The sequence below is a fragment of the Chrysochloris asiatica genome, unplaced genomic scaffold (genome assembly GCF_000296735.1).
Source record: "Chrysochloris asiatica unplaced genomic scaffold, ChrAsi1.0 scaffold00159, whole genome shotgun sequence".
NCBI lineage: Eukaryota > Metazoa > Chordata > Mammalia > Afrosoricida > Chrysochloridae > Chrysochloris > Chrysochloris asiatica.
Window position 1 is genome coordinate 4,224,389 of NW_006408677.1, and position 22,317 is coordinate 4,246,705.

Below are 22,317 nucleotides of genomic sequence, written 5' to 3' on the forward strand. Positions count from 1 at the left end.
CTCCAACCCATAGTGATCCTCTATAGGGTTTCCAAGGAGCAGCTGGTGAGCTTGAACCGCCAACCTTGCAGCTCAAATGGCTTTATAGTCTGGCGCATTAACCCACAGCACCACACCAGTAGTTCCTCTATATTTAATGAAACATATAAATATAGAAAATACTAATGTTTTATTTTTTATTTGGTCAATTATATCAATGACCATTTATATGCAACCACTTTTTTCATCCATATCCAGGTATATTATAAATGAAAGTTAGCATATGATTGCTAACCTGAACACCAGACACAAACATTTACTGGAATATTTTATTTACATTTTATATTTAAAGAGAATCAATAGAAATTGGTACATATTTACAGCATTTCAAATCAGTGTACAAGAATGCAATGGTTTCATCCATTTTACATTCAGCAAACAAAAATACATGTCTATTCTGTTTTGCCTAAATTCTGCTGGAATTTATACTGCAAACACAATTCTAAAATAAAAGATAAGCCACACAGAATACAAATAAAGTGCATTTTAAAATAGCTCTATTTAACTTTGGTGGATGAAGCTTCAAACTTTATATTAAGGCACCTGGAATTCTCCCCCCACCCTTCAATTCTTTTTCAAACACCAAGAAAATGCATTCACAAAATTTATACCTACATGGACAGAATTTTAGTTTTTCTAAAATAATTTTACCCCATTAAGATAAATTGTAAACTCAATTTTCAGAGTCAACATTATTTGGAAAATATTTTCTACAGACTAACTTCTGTAGATGAATTCCTAAAGACCAACGATCAATTTTTGTGACTTACCCCCATCATTTGCAAATAGTATCATAATTTACATACATGATGTAGTTTTGAAAATCTCACGAATTTGAGAAATAGATACAAAGCTTTTTTTTGTTTATAATCTTTTGTCAAATTGGTGTTGCCAATGAATTCAGCCCATATTCTCTGATAAACTATGCTTGACAAACACATGAAGTACATTTAGCCTATTTTTAAAAAACAAGAAATGGTTAAAATGAATATTTTGCTTTAGTCTTGTTCTATCAACTTAATCTAGCTTAAATAGACATTTCATGAAGTACTAGCCTAAGTTTGCATTGCTTTGTACATTACAATTCCAGATAAGTATAAGCACCTGGAGAAAAACCCTGACACATATAGCCCAAGCTAAAGTAGTAGTACTGTTAATTAAGATACTATCATAAAATAAAGTGATTACAGCTACTTCACATTTTAAAAGCAACACGGTTTCATAAGAAAATTGTTATTAATGAAAAACATGACTACTTTAAGAGAGTTCTGAATGTTTAAAAATGTTTTCGCTATCACTATTGAGAGGAAATTTGCCTATGAAAAACATTATAATGGAAAAAGATTGATAGATTAAATATTGTAAATCATTTAATTATAGCATAATATTATTCATATCAGCACTTTCAGTGTCATTCCTATCTTATTAAACTTATCCACTTCATTAATAGTAAACTAGGCCTGATTGGCAGTTCTGTTATTACTAAAGGTTCAAGTTTTCTATTGACACAGATTTTATGATTTAATTTCTCGAGCAGTAGTCTCTTGATTAGGAGTTTCATCTTCTTCAAAAGTTGGGTTGTCAATATGAGGGACAACATCCACTGCCATGGAACTCGCTTCATGGTTTACCAGCTGGAGATTTTCATCTTTGAAAAGAAATAACAGTTTTAGGATGATTTCTTTTAAGATAAAATGCAACCTCATTTCTATTTTGTCTATTTCCATCACACTCTGATTGGTATACTTATTTACTCTTCCTTCAGTAACTACATTATCAAGTTTATTTCTTATATAAAGTTGTTGTTGTTGTTGTTGTTAGGTGCTGTCGAGTCTGTTCTGACTCATAGCCATCTTATGCACAATAGAACGAAACACTGCCCAGTCCTGTGCCATCCTTGCAATTATTGTTAAGCTTGAGCCCATTGCTGCTGCCACTGTGCCAATACATCTCATTGGATTATTAGATTGATCATTGTATTGATTTACAATTACTCTTGCTGATTGAAGTATATGTTTACTTTTACCTAGATTGGAACTTTTGTGGGAGCATAAGTTATGTCTCTATCCTAAATATATCAGTTCTCAAATCTGGTTGCACATTTCAATCATCTGTGGGAACTTTCCTTCTGACAAACAAACCAACAAAAAAACAAATAGACAAAATCAGGAAAGTTGGGGAGAGAGACCTAAAAGGGAATATGAACAGTAACAAGTGAATCTAGTTATATTACAAATGAGATACATACATACCATCCTGAAGAGGATGTGGAAGAAAAAAACAAAACAAAAAACTAACCTAAATTATTTTGGGAAAAATATTTTATGAGTATATTTCATAAGGCTAGAGACATAATCAATACACTAGTTAGTGAATTTGATTTCCACAGGGATGTAGGTTAGCAATGTTGAAACAATTTTATATATAATCTAGGACTGAACAAGTAAATACTGTAAATATCTTGTGATTAATGAGAGCCAGGTTTCCCACTGTTGGAGAAAGAATTTGGAAATAAGGCAATCAACCCTGTGGATTGGAATCTGATATATCAGTCTGAACTCATTTTCTTATATATACATATATTGTATAGAAAGATGGAGAAAATTATGCAGATATATGTGTATATGTGTGTGAGTACATAGAGTGTTTCCTGGCTCTGTCCGTTGAAAGGGCCTATAGCGATGACACCCGAGTAGCAATGAATGTATCAAGTGCCTAGGTCTTAGTTTTGAATTCATATTCTGCAATAAAAGGAACCAGGGCAGGGGGCAGAAAGGGTTGGCAGGAAGAGTACAAAATTAACCCAGATTCTAGCCTGCTGTTATGTTGTTGAGTGCTGTTGAGTTTATTCCAATTCATAGCAACCCTGTATAGGGTTTCCAAAGAGCTTCTGGTGGGTTATAACTACAGACCTTTTTGTTAGCAGTCCAGTGCTTACCCTACAGTGCCACACCAGGACTCCAGATTCTAGCCAAAGCTTCAGTAAACTATGTATAGCCTACAAGACAATATGTGGCAGAGGTAAATGACTCTCACAGCCTGAAATGTTTCTGTCTGTTTCTTTACAGAAAAATATCACCAATCTTTTGCCTAGAATAATCTTATGGTGCCAGAAAGTGCTCAAAAAAAAAAAAAAAAAAAAAAAAAAGATGGGGGCATGTTGAAAGGACACAGAATCCTAGTTGAAGGACTTTTCAATGGCCAAATCTAGGGCAATTCTGATTATTTGCATAGTCTCAAAGTATCTCTCTACAAGGTAATTAAATAATTACAAAAGGATAAGAAACAACTTTACAAAGGAGAAACCCGGAAGTCATCACCTTACCAGGTGATCAAAGTTAAGATCATAAAATGAAGTGATTATTTTTTATGTATCAACTAAGTTTTTTAACCAGTAAAGACATGAACTTTATGTGCCTTTTGATATGGAGCTGTTGTATTCTTGCCAGAAATAGACAATAATTTTAATCATTAGGAAAGAACAGACAAATCCAAATTGAGGAACAGTGTACAAAATTACCAACCAGTACACTTCAGAAATGTCAAGGTCATGAAGTACCGAGACTGAGGAATGGTTACAGATTGGAGACTAAGGAAACATAACAATTAAATACAATGTGAGATCTTGGGCTGGAAAAAAGACATCAGTTGGCCAGCTGAAAAAAGTTGAGTAAGGTCAGTCGTTTAGTTAATAGTATAGTATCTGTGTTAATGTCCTGGTTTTATTTGATAAACATTTGAAGTTAACATTTGGAGATTCTGGGTGAAGGTCAGACAGGATTTTTTTTTTTTTGTACTATTTTTGAAACTTTTTGTCAGTCTAATTATTTAAAAATTAAAAACAAACAAATAATACCCACACTTGGGCCACATCTATCTATGCCTGATCTGTATAGGTTCTGATTTAACCAATCTAGGGTATATATAGCCCAGGCATCAGTAATTTTTAAAATTTTTCGAGGTGATTCTAATTTGAAGCCAGGGTTGAGAACTAGTGCTCTTATTTGTGGTGGTGTGCCACTGAGTTGATTCTGACTCATAGCGACCCTGTACAGGCTTTCTGAGGCTATAAATCTTTACAGGAGCAGAATGCCTCATCTTTCTTCCAAGAAGCAGTTGGTAGATTCACGCTGCTGACCTTGCAATTAGCAGCAGCTCAGCTCATAATCCACTATGCTACCAGGGCTCCTTCTTATTCATGGTGATGCTCAACAATCTGTGTTGTTAACAAACACTCCAAGTGGCTCTGATTCATGTTTCAGTTTCAAAAAGCAATGCTCAAATAAAACTTAGCACAATGTTGTGACACACAGATTTGAACTGATCAATTCTGTGTATAAAAAGTTAACACATAATCATAGATGAAATTAAATCTTTTCTAAGTAGTCATTTAAGGACCCCTGGTAGCATAGTGGATTAAGTGTTGGGCTGTTATCTGCAAGGTCAGCAGTTCGAAATTTCTGGTCCTGTAAAGATTTACAGCTTCAGAAACCCTATACAGGGTCATGAGTTGGAACCGACTTCACGGCATTCAATTAAACACTTATCTGAGTATCTACAATGTTGCAGGCTGTCCTAGATGCTGGATGTATGATATGTTATTCAATAATAAGACATTGTCCCTAAAAGTAAAATGTTTTAACACATTTCAGTATAATAAATGCAACAATAGAATTTCAATGGAAGCCTAAGGTAGGGTCATAACTGTGAGTCAAGGAAGCTATTTAAAGGAGTGAAGGTGAATCTTAAAGGAGGAATAGGAATTAGACTAAGTTTCTACAGTTTCTTAAAAGAGGAAAAGTAGAAGAAATGGACAGAGAGAAGACAGTGTCTCAAACTGGAATCAAGGTTGGAAATTAGGAGATGCATTTATGAGAAAAGAATGTTGAATCAATAAAAAGGGAGAGAGGGAGAAATCTAGGATATGCCTAATTTTTGGTTTGAGCCTGGCATGGCACTGTGGGTTAATGCACTGGAATGCAAGGTTGGTTTGAACCACAAGGTTGGCTGTTCAAGCTCATCAGCTGGTCCTTGGAAACCCTATGCAGGGTTGCGATGAGTCGGAACCTATTAGATAGCACTTAACAACAACAAGTGGGTGGTACTATCATTTATCTAGATAAAGAATACAAGAAGAGAAACATTGATAATTATTTCATCTGCTTCTCAAATTCTCTACAAAGTCTGTTCTGCTTACATCTCCCCCTAGAGCACAGAACACAAAAATGTAGGTTGGAACGTTATTTTTTTCAGATGTCTAGATTAACATCTAGCATAAATAGATTGAATGATTAGCATAAATTGTAATGAGTTTTTCCCTAGCCCTACTCATACTTCCGTCTTTTACACAAACAACTGATATTTGCTCTAGTGAAGTTGCTTGGATGCTGACCTTGTATACATTGTTAAGGCATTTAGATTTGTATGCACTTATTTACCATACAAAGTTACAAATACCGTAAAGCTTTTGAACTGTGTTCTCTACTATTTCACTGGAAAATTTGACTAGAATTTCATAAAAAAAAAAAAAAAAACAAATTAAAATGGTATCAATCTGAAAATCAATAATTCTTCTATAAGCATTGTAGTTTAGAAGAGGGTAGCAGTTAGGATGATCATTTTGTTTAAAATTCACTAAAACAGAAAGCTATTTTTTCAAGTATTTTAAATGTTATTAAAAGAGAGAGACTAGTGATAGATTTGCAATATCTCAGTTGTTGTTGTTGTGAAGTGCTGTCAAGTCGGTTCCGACCCATACGACCCTGTATAGGTTTTTTGAGGAGTAGCTGGTGAGTCTGAACCACTGACCTTGCAGTTCAAACGGCTTTGCAGTCTGGTGCATTAACCCACAGCGCCACACCAAGACTCCAAATATCTCAGTTGTTGTTGTTGTTGTTAAGTGCCGTAGAGTCGGTTTCGACCCATAGCGACCCTGAATAGGGTTTCCGAGGCTGTAAATCTTTACGGGAGCAGATCGCCTCATCTTTCTCCCGTGGAGCAGCTGGTAGTTTCGAACTGCTGACCTTCCGGTTCACAGCCCGATTCGTAACCACTACGCTACCAGAGCTCCTTATCTCAGTAGAGGAGCAGAATTTGTCTGATTATCACCTGGTCCTCTGAAGTTAACTGATGGGTTGACTGATCTGTGCACACAATTATGACATATTTATGTTAAGGGAATTTTTTTGTTGACTATTCAAATCGAAGGGATTGTCAAAATAAGGGAATGAGTTTGCACCTAATCTCACACTGCAGACTTGTGTGTTAATTCTGTTTCATATACAAATTTGGATATTCTAATGATAAACATGGAGTCCTGGTGTGGTGCTGTGTGTTAATGCACTGGACTGCAAAGTCAGTTTGAACCACAAGGTCAGTGGTTTAAGCTCGCCAGGAGCTTTCCTCAGAAACCCTATACAGGGTCACTATGGGTCGGAACTGACTCAACAGCACTTAACAACAACAAAAATTGTAAACATTAAAAAAATATCTAATCTACAATTCTGGAGTCCTGGTGTGGTGCTGTGGGTTAATGTGTTGGACTATAATGTCAGTTTGAACCACACGGTTGGCAGTTCAAGCTGACCAGCCGCTCCTCAGAAGCCCTATACAGGGTTGTTAGAGGTCGGAATTGACTTGACAGCATTTAACAACAACAACACTATGCAATTCCAATATAAAGTTTATATATAGTTATTTTTTTAAACAAAGACACTAGAACAATATGTCCTGGTTTTGGCCCTCTAACAGAAAGCAGCATTGGAAAATCATTTAAAATGCATCTGTGTGCTATTGTGGAGTTCTGGCATGGCACCATAGGATAAGCACTTAACCTCAAGGTTGGTTTGATCCACAAGGCTGGTGGTTCAAACTCACCAGCCATTCCTCAGAAACCGTATGTAATGTTGCTATGAGTCAGAACCAACTCAACAGCACTTAACAACAAGGTTGACACAGTCAGTGGCTGCAAAAGTAGGGTCAAACAAATTGTGAGGATGGTACAGGGACGGGCAAGCATTTAGTTCTGTTGTACATAGGATCACTATGATTCTGAACCAACTTGATGGCACCTCACAAGATGGCGTCAAGTGTGGCAGCGGTAGTGAGGTTGGCCCAGGATCGGACATTGTTTCGTTCTGCTGTGCATGGGGTCGCTATGAGTCGGTTCCGACTCGATGGCACCTGACGACAACAACAACAACAACAACAACAACAACAACATATTGAAGTATCTTGGATGTTCTTTATCTTCACTGGATTCTATTACCACATCTGGGTCACATAGACAATGATTCCCTATTATAGGTAGAATTATCTATAGATCCTTACAATTCTTATGATTATACTCTAGGTAATGTCTGAAGATTTGATTGCAAGACATATGAGGCCTGCTTTTTCAGGGTAGTATTCCTTATGACAAGGAGCTCTGGTAGCGTAGTGGTTATGAATCGGGCTGCGAACCTTAAGATCAGCAGTTCGAAACTACCAGCTGTCCTGCGGGAGAAAGATGAGGCTTTCTGCTCCTGTAAAGATTTACAGCCTCAGACATCCTGTACAGGGTTGCTATGACTCGGAACCGACTCAATGGCACACAACAACAACAACAATTCCTTATGACATCTTCAGAAATGGTTGTCTGAGGTACTGATAAATCTAAAGAAGACAAAGGTTTACGTCTAGAATGGTGAAACTTTCATAAAACATGTTGACAATGAATTTTTCTTCTACTTTCATGCTAGATTGAGAGCATCTCAAAATGAGGAAAGAGAAAATATTTTTAAACACGCACACACACACACACACACACACACACACACACACACACAGAGAAAAAGATATGAGTTGAAGAAAGGGAGAATACTTTCTTTGGTAGGAGTTTTCTCTTTCTAGTGGAGAGGAAAAAAAGTAACAATCCCCTAAAATTTCTCCATTGGCATAAAATTGCCAAGTTGCAATATTAATTCACATGAATTTTGAAAATAATATATTCAGTTTTAGCTTTTATGATTTGTTCATTTCATGGCAGTCACCAGGTGGCAGCACATACCATTTTAAAGCAGAGTTTTCTACTTGTATAAAAGATTGGCTCCTGAGAGGTTGTATATAAATCACGCTTTTATAAAGTGAATTCTATTTTATTATTTCAAGACTCCTTTATCATAATTTCTTATTGATTTGTAATAAACAAGGACTTCTAAAGTTTAAAGTCTCTCTTCAGTCCTATAAGTAGTTAATAAGTTAAAATACTTTAATGCACCACGGAGAAGCCTTCTGATAAATTTTTTCTTTTTTGATTTATCCTCACCCCTGATGCATTTCATTTGCTTCCTGTACATTTGGGTATGTGTTTATTAACTTAAAGTAAGGAAACCTAACCCTATATTGCATTATCTTAAGTAGAAAAAAACACTTTGAATGTATCAGTGGAAGAATGCAACACACACTGAAAAGCAGGGCTATCCTGAAGGGCATATGATGTACTTTGTGGATCACTTTGGGGGCACTTGTTGATTCTCCATATAGTGCTTACTTGCTGACTGTACATGTTCTTCCAGAGGTGGTTCATCTGCTCCCTGTACTGAAGCATACCCAGATGAAGCAGTCTCACTGCGATTATCTTCTTCCTGAGGCGAGGCACTAGTAGATGTTTCATTGGATACAGGAGCTTGTAAAGACACTGATCCATCTTCAACATCCACCTTTGGAAAGCAATTGAACAAATCAAAACACTCAAAGAACATACTTTTTCTTGAAATATTGTTACCAAGTTTCTCCATGGGTTCCATTTCAGTCTTTTAAACCTATAATACCTTTTAAAATATGGTAAAATGTACATAACAAAGCATACGCCATTTTAATAATTTCTACAATTACAATTCAGCTAACACTATACTTTGATGAGCACAAAAGGCTCTTGTTGGCCCCAGATAGTGAAGGGCCCATGGGGTGAAAAATGCTACAGGCCGATGACACTCACATCTGACATATTCATTTGGGTGATCCCAGAATTTACTAATATAATCCTGGTGCAGGATGGTTGTGGTGATGGTTGTGTGCTTTGGAGTCAGTTCTGTCTCAGCGATCCTGTATAGGATTTCTAGGGCTATAAATTTTTATGGGAGCAGACTACCTTATCTCTTTCCATCGGAGTGACTGATACATTTGAACTGCTGACCTTGAGGTTAGTGACCCAGCAAGATGTTGTTGTTGTTGAGTCCAGAGAGAGTCGATTCTGACTCATAGTGACCCTGTATAAGGTTTATGAGGAGGGACTGGTGATTTTGAACCACTGACCTTTGTGGTTCAACCCAACCTTGCGGCCAAATTGCTTATCCTACAGCACCACAGATAGGCACTCAAAAAACAAGCTAGATGTGGGGCTAAGTCTGATGACATTCAATAGACTCCTGTTAACCTGGATTGAGACCTGGTTGGCCACCAGTATAGCGAGACCTGGGGATTCCTGCGCTCAGGTACAAGGACATAGCCACAGAGGACCAGAGTGGAGAGTGAGCGTCCAGCTGATATGAAGCGAGGGGAGATGCACAAGAACACCCATATTTACAGATAATACCCACTTGACCTAGCTTCAATGGCTAGATGATCAGAATTCGACTAGAGGAAGAAAGAAGAGAAAAAAAGTGTAATTCACTACAGTTTGCTGAACTTGACCTATACTTATGGATGTAGTAGCTTAAAAGAGGGAACAAATCTTTATAGGAATGATCATTCCCACCTCCTCTGTACAGAGAATTGACAGGGATGGGAAACTTAGACATTGGCTACTAAAAATGAGGGGGCTACAAAGGCATAAAGTGACTGGATTACAAGCTTTCAAGAGGGAGTTTAGTTTCAGAGGGTGTGGGGGAAGGTAGAATCTCCACTGAGTGGTTTCCAACCTGTCTAGGTGGGGCTGGTGAAAGGAGATGGGGCTAAGACTCTTGTGGTTCAATAGTGAATAACTGGTATCAGGACTGATTGCAATTGTTGCCAATGTAAAGGTAGACGTTTTGTAACAAAAAAAGGGGAGTGGTTGATCTTGCAGTCCAGGAGCAGAGGACCCTGGGTCCATCAAGAGAGAAGAGTGGAATGTGGGACCCTATCCAGAGATGCAGTGATGCCAGAGATGGAGGCAGAGACGATGACATGGAGAGATGGAGGCAGAGACAATGATGTGGAGAGATGGAGGCAGAGACGATGATGTGGAGAGATGGAGTGAGTGGCTGGGGACCTTAGACTCAAGGAGAAAGAGGGGCTGTGTGCTTGCAGCCGAGGGACAGGCTTGCAGGGTTGTTTGAGTGGTTATATATTCCTGAGTGCTTCAGTGTACACACACACACACACACACACACACACACACACACACACACCAAACCAAACCAAACAAACAAAAAAACAACCAGAGGGAATGGAAGCAAATGCTGTTGAATGATGATGCATGGAGGGGATTGTAGTCATTGCAATGAAGCGAAATACAATAGGATGAATGTAAAACTGATGTTCTCCCATGTAAACTATTGCTCAATTCACAATAAAAACTTAAAATAAAATTTTAAAAAAAGCTAGGAAAAACAAAAACAAAAAAACCCTCATGTTCTCCCCTAGGGAAATTGAGAATTCTTGTCATCTATAAAGTCAGTTTGAATCACAAAGTCGGTGGTTAAAGCTCACCAGCTGCTCCTTGACAACCCTATACAGGGTTGCTATGGGTCGGAACTGACTTGATGGCACTTAACAACAACATATATTGAAAATACCATGGACTGCCAGAAGAACAAACAAATCTGTGTTGGAAGAAGTACAGCCAGAAAGCCAGGATTGTGAGATTTCATCTCTCATACTTTGGACATGTCATCAGGAGGGACCAGTCCCTGGAGAAGGATGGTTGGTAAAGTGAATGGTCATCGAAAAAGAGGAAAACCCCCAACAACATGGCTTGATATGGTGGCAGCAGTTATGTACTCCAGTGTAGTAACAATTGTGAGGATGGCACAGGACTGGGTAGTGTTTTGTTCTGTTGTACATAGGGTCACTATGAATCAGAATCAACTCAATGGTACTTGAAACATCAACAACAAATATATGTCCTAAAGTAGAAAATTTTGTTGAACTCAACTTATGTTGTATGTATTATGAAATAGTTAGGATTTATGGTCATTTATCATATGTAAAATTACAATTCAGAATTTAATATGCCTTTTCAAAGTATTCATACTCATTTAACTATAAGGTTTGTCACTTTGCAACAATAATAAAAATTAAAAAGTAGAAAGGGGTCAGAAGTCAAGTTTGTAGTTTACATGGCCATCATTACAAATGCTGACCAAATAATAAGTACACTTAGGGAGATGAGAGAAGGTCATCCAAGATGGAAACTCACTGTGTCGATGACATACAGATTTATAAACTCTAAGTCTGGCATGCTACATAGCTAAAAAATCAGGATGTTATTTTCCTGGTGGCATAGGCACACAAATAACACAAAGTTTAAGTTCCATTATATAAACAGTATGGCAATGTTTACCTCAATTCCCAAAGCTTTGAGTATGTCACATTTGCACATGGGGCAAGTCCTGTGTTCTAACAGCCATGGGTCAACACATGTCTTATGGAAAATATGACTGATTAAGGAAAAAAAAAAAACACATAATTTAGTTATCAATTGTAAAAAAGCAACAACATTTTGCCTAATATACTAATAGGTTATTAATTTGACTTCATTTTTTAATGTATGCTTTTTATTTTTCATGTTAAATCTATCAAAGCATAGATACTAAGAAGAAGCCACAGAAGAAAATTTTAGGGATTTCTTAATAAATTATAAAAGCTCACTACTCTAGTTTCAAAACACTATTTTTTGTACTCACTACTTGAAAAATGGTTAAGATGCTACCTGACTTAAGATTTTACTCAGTATTCCAGATTTCAGTTATCTAGTCTATTCCTAACTTTTAATTGGTATAGTTATTGTCATTTTCAATAATAGAATACAATCTAGTCCTGAACACAACACAGTGCTGACATTTTAGGCAATGTGATACATTTCAAGAACACTGCTATTTAAGAACTAAAAGAAAGTATTAAGCACAACCTTCAGGAGAGGAGAAATAATAAAATCTAGAGTGAAGATTTCCAAATAGGTGCTTACAAGTTTATTTTACTTCATTTTTTTCTCTTAATTGTTGTTGTTGTTAAGTGCCGTCGAGTCGGTTCCGACCCATAGCGACCCTGTACAGGGTTTCCGAGGCTGTAAATCTTGATGGGAGTAGAAAGCCTCATCTTTCTCCCGCAGAACAGCTGGTAGTTTAGAACTGCTGATCTTAAGGTTCGTAGCCCGATTCATAACCACTACACTACCAGAACTCCTTAATACTTCCTCAAAAAGTTTATAGAAAAATTGGAAGGAAAAGATAATGGAATTTTTCCATGAAATTTTTGAAGCCCCCTCATATACATTAGTCTAGAACAAAACATACCAGATTATGGAAACTTTATACAAACAATTAGACTCACACCAATTTCAATACTTCTATTTATAAATGAAAATTCAAAAGTAAACACTTTCATTACATCAATTTGGAAACATTCAAAATAGCTTTCCTCCATCACAACCATTTTTGTCGGTCATCTATTCTTACTGATAATATGATAGAAAATTCAATCTTACTTGCAGGTTAAGATTCGCACTAAATCATTTGGTTTATATAGTTCAATACACACAGCACAACTATCTCCATCAGGGCCAATTTCCTGTGAGCAAATAGTAAGAAATACATTAATAGAGCAAGAACAGAATATTCATGTATTTAACTAGGATAAATTTCTCTAGAAGGAGTAGTACCATATTGTTGGGTGGTGGAGGTGGTGGTGTATCATGGAGTCAATTCCAACTCATAGCAACCCTGTATGGGGTTTCCCAGTCTGTAAATCTTTACGGGAGCAGAAAGCTCCCAGGGAGCATCTGGTGGACTTGAACTGCTGAACTTGTGTTTAGCAGACCTATGCATAACTCACTAATATTTGACCCAGTTAAAAGTCCCTAAATGGCTATGTAGCTGTAAACTCTCAGTAAGTCATTTAAAATTATTTAGATTTCAAAAAGATAAAAAAATTAAGAAATTCATTTCTAAGGAAACCATGGCTTCAAGAAAACTTACTCTGGAATTTAGAAAATATTTTGAACTTAATACAAAGTAAAATACTACATGCATTATTTAAAGCCCAGCTAATGCTACGTTTAGAGTGACACCAGCAGTATCAAAGAGATAAAGAAGTCAACAAGATTGACAGATGCCATACTTTGTAGTAATAGTGAGTTTGAACAAAGGTCAGGTAGCAATGCTTTCAAATGACATATACCTTATCTCCTTGTTTCAATGTGCGCAGCAGAAGTCTTCCAATAGCTTTTTTAGCATCTGCCTTTAATTGTCTCTGCAATAATAAAAAAGCAGGTATTAGAAAAAGTATTTTTTAAAATAAATCATATGTAAAGGGGAAGAGAGGATCATTAAATATTTTAAAGGTAAGAGTCAATCCATAAATCAATTTTAAAAATAAAATTATTTAATTAGCCATAATAAATACCCCATTTATTTGATGTAGGAAGGAGTTCTCAGAAAATGGAAACTTTTCACTTAACATATTTCCATAACTTCTTAAATGATACCTTTATACTAATTAGAGTTGGATGCTATGTTTTTTCAAAATAATCTTCCTATTTTCCTTTTCCCTCAGAGGTCATTAAAGTGCAGCTTTGTCTGTTTTTTTTTAAAGCATATCCTATTTGGGAGAAGAGACATAGATTTTGATTTTCAATGGATGGATATATATTCAAAATCCATCTGACAGTTTGTTGTACTGTGGTGCCTTGTGTGTTGCTGTGATCCTGGAAGCTATGCCACTGATATTTTAAATGCCAGCATGCATACCCATGGTGGACAGGTTTCAACAGAGCTTTCAGATGAAGACAGACTAGGAGAAGCAGACCACTTCTGAATGGCTAGTTACAGAAAACCTGATGAATTAGCAGTAGAACATTGTCAGATATACTGCCATAAAGTGAGTCCCTCAAATTGGAAGGTGCTCAAAATATGACTGGGGAGGAGCTCCCTCCTTAAAATAGAGTTGACCATAATAATGTGAATGGAGCAAAGCTTTGGGGACCTTCATTTGCAGATGGGGCACAACTCAAAATGAGGAGAAACCACTGCAAACGTTCATTAAAATCAGAACATGGAATGTGCTAAGTATGAATCTAGGAAATTGGAATTTGTCAAAAATGAAATGGAACACATAACAATTGATACTTTAGGTATTAGTGAGATGAAATGGACTGGTATTGGCCAATCTTAATCCAACAATCATGTGGTTTACGATGGCAGGAATGTCAAATTGAAGAGGAATGGTGTCACATTCATCATTAAAAAGAGCATTTTAAGACCTATCTTGAAGTACAGTGCTGTTTGTGATAGAATAATATTCATACACCTACAATGAAGACCAGAGTCCTGGTGTGGTGCTGTGGGTTAATGTGCTGGACTGCAAAGTCGGTTTGAACTGCAAAGTCGGCAGTTCAGGCTCACCAGCCACTCCTAGGAAACCTTATACAGGGTCACTATGGGTTGGAACCAACTTGATGACACTTAACAACAACAACAATGAAGACCCGTCAATACTACTATTATTCAAATTTAAATACCAACCACTTTACACATGAACCACAAAAGCCAGTGATAATAAAATTGAAGAATTCTACCAATTTATTTGGTCTGAAATTGATTAAACATGCAATGAAGATACATTGATAATTACAGGTGATTGAAATGCAAAAGTTGGAGATATTAAGGATTGGTAGTTGGAAAATGTGGTCTTAGTGACAGAAATGATGCTGGAGATTGCATGACAATTTTGCAAGACCAAAATGTTTTCATTATAAATACCTCACCAGATGGACTATGTTGTTGTTGTTAAGTGCTGCTGAGTCAGTTCTGACCCATAGCAACCCTGTATAGGGTTTCTGAGGAGTGCCTGGTGAGCTTGAACCACCAGCCCTGTGGTTCAAACTGACTTTGCAGTCAACACATTAACTCACAGCACCTCACCGGGACTCCAGATGGAATATACAGGAATCCAATTGACTACATCGGTGAGGAGAGATGGTGTGATGCTCCATATCATCAGTCAAAACAAGGCCAGGGGTTGACTGTGGCACTGACCATCAATTAATCATATGCAAATTCAGGCTAAAGCTGAAGAAAATTAAAATATGATCACAAGAGCCAAAATATAACCTTAAGTACATCCTACCTGAACTAGAGATCCTCTTAAGAACAGATTTAATGCATTGGCTATTAATGACCAAGGATCAAGAAGATCATACAGGAAAAAGGAAAAAGGTCATTAAAATGACAAGAAAGAAGTAAAAGACCAAAATGGATGTCAGAAGAGACTGAGACTTGCTTTCGAGGGTACAGAAGATAAACGGAATGGAAAAAATGAGGAAGTAAAAGAGCTGAACAGAAAATGTCAAAGGGCATCTTGAGAAGACATAGTACAAAGTCAATTATCATAATGAAATATGTGAAGAACTGGAGTTAGAAAAAAAAAGAGAACATGCTCAGCATCTCTCAAGCTGAAAGAATTGAAGAAAAAATTCAAGCCTTGAGTTGTAATATTGAAAGATTCTATGGGCAAAATATTGAATAATATAGAAAGTATCAAAAGAAGATAGAAGAAATGAGCATTGTACCAAAAATAAATGGTTGATGTTCAACCATTTCAAAGAGTAGCATATGATCAAGAATCACCAGTATTGAAGGAAGAATTCCAAGTTAGACTAAAGGTACTGGCAAAAAAAAAGGCTTCAGGAAATGACAGAATATAAATTGAAATCTTTCAACAAACTGATGCAGCACTTGAGATACTCACTCATCTTATGACAAGAAATTTGGAAAGCAGCTACCTGGACAACTGATTGGAAGAGATCTATATTTGTGCCCATTCCAAAGAGAGGTGACCCACAGAATGTGGAAATCTCGAAAAACATCATTTATGTCACATGCAAGTAAAATTTTTGCTGAACAAGTTGCAACAAGTACATTGACATGGCACTGTCAAAATGTCAAGGCAGTCTTAGAATAGGTGTTTTGAATGAGGAATATTATTGCTGACATCAGATGGATCTTGGCTGAAAACAGGGAATACCGGAAATATGTTTACTTTGGTTTTGTTGACTATGCAGAGGCGTTTGACTTGTGGACATGACAAACTATGGACACATTTTCAAAGAATGGGTATATCAGAACACTTAATTGTACTCATGAAAAATCTTTACATAGTCTGAGAGAGAGAGTTGTTTGAACAGAATAAAGGTACACTGAATGGCTTAAAATCAGGAAAGGTTGAGCCAGAGTTGTATCCTTTCACCATACTTTTTCAATCTATACACTGAGCAAATAATTTGAGAAACTGTTTATATGAAGAATAATACTGCATCAGGATTAGAAGAAGACGCTTTAACAGCCTGCAATATACAGATGACACAACTTTGTTTGTTGGATGTGAACAGGACTTGAGATACTTACTGATGAAGATCAAAAACTACAGCCTATAATATGGATTCACCTCAATGTAAAGAAAATGAAAATCCTCACAACTGGACCAATAAATAACATCATGATAAATGGAGAAAGATTGAAGTTGTCAAAGACTTCATTTTGCTTGGATCCATAATCAATGCTCATGATAGTAGTAGTCAAAGAAATCAAATGATGCATTGCATTGGGCAAATCTGTTGCAAAAGCCTTTAAAGAGTTTAAGGTGTGCTTGGCCAAAAACATGGTATATTCAATCACTTCATATGCATGTGAAAGTTGGACAATGAATAAAGAAAACTGTAGAATAATTGAAACACTTGAATTATGGTATTGGCAAATAATATTGAAAGTACATGGGCTGCCAGCAAGAACAAACAAATCTGTCTTGGAAGAAATATAGCCAGAATGCTCCTTAGAAGTGAGGATGGGTAGACTTCATCTCTCATACTTTGGACATATTGTCAGGAGGGATCAGTCCCTGGAGAAGAAAATCATGCTTGATATAGTAGAGGGTCATCAAAAATGATGAAGACCCCAACAAGATGGACTAACATAGTGGCAGCAGCAATGGGCTCAAACGTAACGATCATGAGGATTCCGTAGGACCTGGCAGTACTTTATTCTGTTGTGCTGTGCATAGGGTCACTATGAGTCACAACCAACTCGAGAGTGCTTAACAACAACTTAACAACTCATACATCTAGACGAGTCTGGTTTTGCAAAGGTAAATCCAAGGCTTGTTTAAGGAATGATGACTAAAATATTATACATAATAGAATCAGAAGTTGGGAGTTGGGGGTAGTCAAGGAGGTGAGGAAAAGATGAAACAGAGAGCAGTCAATGAGATATTGAGCTTCTTTGGAATGAACTCGTTGATGGAAAAATCCCAGGTGGTATGAGATAAGTAGATAGGTATGTAGGTAGGTAGATAGCTGCTGTTGAGTCAGCTCAGTCTCATTGTGACCTTATGTACAAAAGAATGAAATGTTGATACTTCTGTGTCATCCTCATGATTTCTGGTGTCTTCAAGATCATTGTTGCAACGATTGCACCACTCCATCTCACTAGAGGTCTCTCTTGCCCTTGCTGACCCTCTACATAAAACCAAATATGATATATATTCTCCAGTGATTAATCCCTCCTGGTAACATGACCAAAGCAAGAGAACTGGATAGTATTAGGTGGCTAATTTTCACAAGTAGTTTGCCAAGCCTTTCTTCCAAGTTTGTTTTCATCTGGAAGCTCTGTTGAAACTTGTCCAACTGCTGAAACCTGATCCTGCTAGCTAGTATTTAAAATACTGGTGGCACAGTTTCCAGTATCACCTTAACACACAAGTCACGATAGTACAAAAAACGGACAGACAGTTGGTGATAGAAGATGTAATTGTTGTGAGTCATAAATTTGATTCCAACTCATAGTGATCCTATATGACAGAGTAGAACTGCCCAGCAGGGTTTCCTAGGTAGAAATCTTATGGCAGCAGATTATGGGTTTAATCCACTGAGCTGGGAGGGCTGCTAGAGCAGATTTGTTCAGATGACCGAAAAGGTCTGATCTCTTCTTCTCTCCCCTCCCTCCCCCACGCTCTCCTGGTGACCAGAAGTGTGGTCATCTCCCACCCTCATCTACCCTCAGCACAGACCCTGCTCTCTGGGAGTTTGGAGTCTCATGGCTGGGAGCCACGCAAGCATGAGGTGGGGTTGGCTACACTGCTTTGGTGCCTGAATTCAGGTGGCTTGGTTTCAGAGCCACCAGACCAGCATTTAACTAGTCACACTAACCCCAGATTCCCTGTGGTCCTATCAGACACTGAAACTATCCCTATCAAAGGCCCTCATGAACTATATCTGGATTGAGTTCCCTGAACAACAGGAACCCCATCTAGGGCCAGGGACTTTGCTGTCACATTCCTCCCACAGATACCTTGTGAGCTCCTTGAATTCAAGAGCTCCCCAGAGATTTCTCCCCTCTGAGTCCAACAACTGTATTGTTTGTTTTTACAAATATGACAATACCACAATGTTCCAGAAACAACAAATGGTTTTATCTGATATGAAGAAGCAAGAGAGAATGGCTCAAACAAATGACCAAGATGTGTAGTCAGAAAATGATTCTGAAGAAGAAAAGGTAATGGAACTAACTGAAAAAGAATTCAAAAGAATGCTAATTAGATACCTTCAAAGGTTCAACAGAAAAATAGAAGAAAGCAAGGAGAACACAAGAAAAACTTAGGGAAATTAAAGGAAACACTACAAGAACAAACAGACAAAATAAATGCAAATCTTTACACAATATAAAACCTACAATTAGAAAGCCAGAAGATTACTACTAAGATCTCAGAAAGGGCAAAGGAGTAAATGTGAAGCAATGGAAGCCAGAATTATTGAGCTCTTGGAGAAATCTTTCAATACTAGTATGCTAAAAGAATAATTAGAAAAAAGAATGAAAAAAATCTGAAGAAAGCTTAATGGTTATGTAGGACACCTAATGGTTAAGAGGAGCAACTTAAGGGTTATTGGAATTCCAGAACAGAAAGAGACAAGCACAGACAAAATTGTCAAACTGTTGTGGGAAGAAAACTTCCCTAACAACAGAAAAGATGAAAAGATAAGCATACAAGAAGCTGAACGAACCTCAAACAGGACAAACCCCAAAAGAAAATCACCAAGATATATTATAAACAAACTTTCCAAAATCAAAGACAAGGAAAGAATCCTGAGAGCAACTCGGGTAAAACGAAAATTTGCCTATAAAGGAGAATCAATAAAACTAAGTTTTGATTTCTCAGAAGAAACCATGCAGGCAATTAGGCAACAGAATGACATATATAAAACTCTGAAAGAAAAAAAAAAAATGCCAACCAAGAATCATATACCCAGCAAAGTTATCCTTCAAATATGACAGTGAAATTAGGATATTTCCTGATAAAGCAGAGATTAAAGGAATTTGTAATGACCGGACCAACTTTACAAAAAATGCTAAAGGGTACTCTTTGAAGTGAGAACTAACAATAGCAGACAACAACCTGAAATTACCATACTTGAAAACACCACACAGAACTCAATGCAGATATAGAATTATTTAAAGGAAAGCAAACCTATAAGACTGAAAATAGGAAACCAGAGATATCAATGTATAATGAAGTCAACTGCAAAGCAAAATGAGCAAATAGTGTAGATACTGAACTTCCAAATGGCAAGGAAGTCAAGTCGATTTCAAGATAAAACAAACTGTTTTAAGCAGGGAAGAATGAATAAATTACAAGGTAGCCTCAAAGAAAAGTAACACACTTGCACATCAAAACAAAAAAAGAGGAAAATCAGAAAGATTCAGTAAACACTAACACACAGAAATGAAAATGACAAGAATATCTACAAACAAAATGAACTCAACATAGAAAATTTTGTAGAATAAAGAATCCAGCAGCACCACACGCAGGAAAATTAAACAGAAAAATGACAACAATCAATTCATACCTATTGATAATTACACTGAATGTAAATGGATTAAACGTTTCAGTCAAGAGACATAAAGACAAGAATGGCTAAGAAAACAGGGTCCTTCAATATGCTGTCTACAAGAGACATAGCAAAAAGATAGAGATAGCTTAAATGCCCATCAACAGAAGAATGGCTAAACAAATTTTGGTACATATACACAATGGAATACTACAAACATTAAAGAATAATGATGAATCTGTGAAACACCTTATAACATGGTTGAACCTGGAGGATATTAAGCACTATGGAATTAGCCAATCAATCACAAAAGGTAAAACATTGTATGAGATCAATGGTACAAAAGTATAAAAAATAAAAAAAATAAAAAGGCTTTCTTGATAAAAGAAATAATCTTTGACAGTTATGGGAGAGGGGAGGGAAAATTAATCACGATCTAGAGGGTAGTCACATGTTAACATGGCAGACAGGGCAGGCGATCTACTTCAAGATGGAGGTTAGCAGAGGAAAGATGAATGTAGTGGGAGAGACAAGGAGAAATTCTATAGTTAAAGTGAATAGAGGTAAATACTGTTAACTGTTGGTACATGTAGGGGATTGCAATCATGTAATGAAGCAAAGTATGTGATTTGTTGAATATAAAACTGATAATTTGCTCTGTAAAACTTCACTCAATTCACATAGAAAGTAAAAAAACAAAAAACAAAAAACAACAAAAAAATGAATTTCTTGAGTTGAAAAGAAAAAAAGTATGTGTTTAGAACCAAAGGTGATTATGAGACTGTAAACAGCTTCTTCCTACCCCTAAATGTATCTCTCACTCACTCCCCAGCAAGGAAACTCTGATCTGACATCTAGGTTGAAAATTAGTGATAATACAAATAAAGTCTCTAATACAGTGTTCAGCATGTAACAGACATAAAATAAAATATTTACTAACTTAAACTATAGATTACCATTCATCAATAAGTATAACAGGCACTCATAACATGTCTATCCACATTGGTAGCAAAAGTATTCAGAAGGAATGATCCATGATACAGATATGTGAGGAATCTCCTTAATGCCCAAACCTGTCGCCTATAAAATTTCGTGAAAGGTATTTGGCTTGCTGCCTAGGGGATTACTAGCCAAATAATTTCTTTGCTATTACAGGAAGGGCAGAAAATTCTCAGCAGACCAGCAAATGCAGCTCAATAGAAAGAGGTCTAAAACCTTAGAAGGAAAAAGGTGGCAATTGAGGTCCTTCCATTTCCATTTTGGGACTTACCTCTGAGTTTAGTAACTCACAAGGGGAATCCTATGATGGGGCTTTATTTGAGCACAAGTATTTTATTTTGAGCATATTTCCCCTTCTATTTTCTTACTTGCATCATAACCAAATAGTAAAGTAACATAAAGGAGGTACATTATGATCTTTAGAGCTATAAGAGCTCTTGGAAATCATTTAGTCAAATTTGACAGATAAGAAAATTGGTAAAGTCTCAGAGTTGGTTAGTGTCAATCCCTCTGAAGCCTAGAATTTAGTGTTCCTTTTCTTTACATTAAGTTAGTGATCTGTTTTGACTATGACTTGGAGCAGGAAACTAGTACTGCTACTTCATTCCATTTACGTGTTTATCTTATCATTTAGAAAACGTTTTTTTTATATATATATATATATATATATTAACTCACTGAATCCTCACAACAAGCCCATGTAGGAGGTAATAGCCCAATTTTAATAAATGAACAAATGGAGGTTTGGAGAATTTAAATAATGTGCCCAAAGTATGGAGCTGGTACTGGGACTCTACTTTTCATAATCCAAGAACCCATTACAAATACACCCATTCAGCTACTTTTTTAGGTTCTTCAAACTCCTGGATTCTATGGTTTCTCAAGCTGTGGCTGATCCTATAGTGAACAATCATATATCCAGTGTCCTGGCCCTGGCCTAGACTTCCAAGCTTCACTCCTGGCTTTTCTCATAGATCATGAGCTACTTAGATATTGAGACAAGAGAAAAAAAATGTAAATGAGAAAAAAAATAGTCAACAAGAGAAAATGGGAAAACAGAAAGTAAAGTTTTTGACAAACATGTTGTTCTTTGTCTTTGTTGTGATGTGCCGTCGAGTCGATTCCGACCCATAGCGACCCTGTATAGGGTTTCCAAGGAGCAGCTGGTGAGCTTGAACCACCAACCTTGCAGTTCAAACGGCTTTGCAATCTGGTGCATTAAC

The 22,317-nt window shown here is 36.7% G+C and overlaps 1 protein-coding gene across 2 annotated transcripts in view; it reads right to left on the reverse strand.

The window, feature by feature from the left end:
* Window positions 1–277: 277 nt before the first annotated feature.
* The window catches only part of RNF128 (ring finger protein 128, E3 ubiquitin protein ligase), a 202,658-nt gene continuing 180,618 nt past the window's right edge, over window positions 278–22,317 (reverse strand). Inside the window, exons 3-7 of one of the 2 annotated variants that reach the window (XM_006871054.1) lie at window positions 13,399–13,470; window positions 12,707–12,789; window positions 11,564–11,660; window positions 8,570–8,738; window positions 278–1,687 (exon numbers count right to left, since the gene is read on the reverse strand). In XM_006871054.1, the coding sequence (XP_006871116.1) occupies window positions 1,554–1,687; window positions 8,570–8,738; window positions 11,564–11,660; window positions 12,707–12,789; window positions 13,399–13,470 (555 nt within the window). In that variant the 3' untranslated portion in view covers window positions 278–1,553. The remainder of the gene's footprint in view (window positions 1,688–8,569; window positions 8,739–11,563; window positions 11,661–12,706; window positions 12,790–13,398; window positions 13,471–22,317) is intronic. The other variant, XM_006871053.1, reaches the window with a different exon arrangement.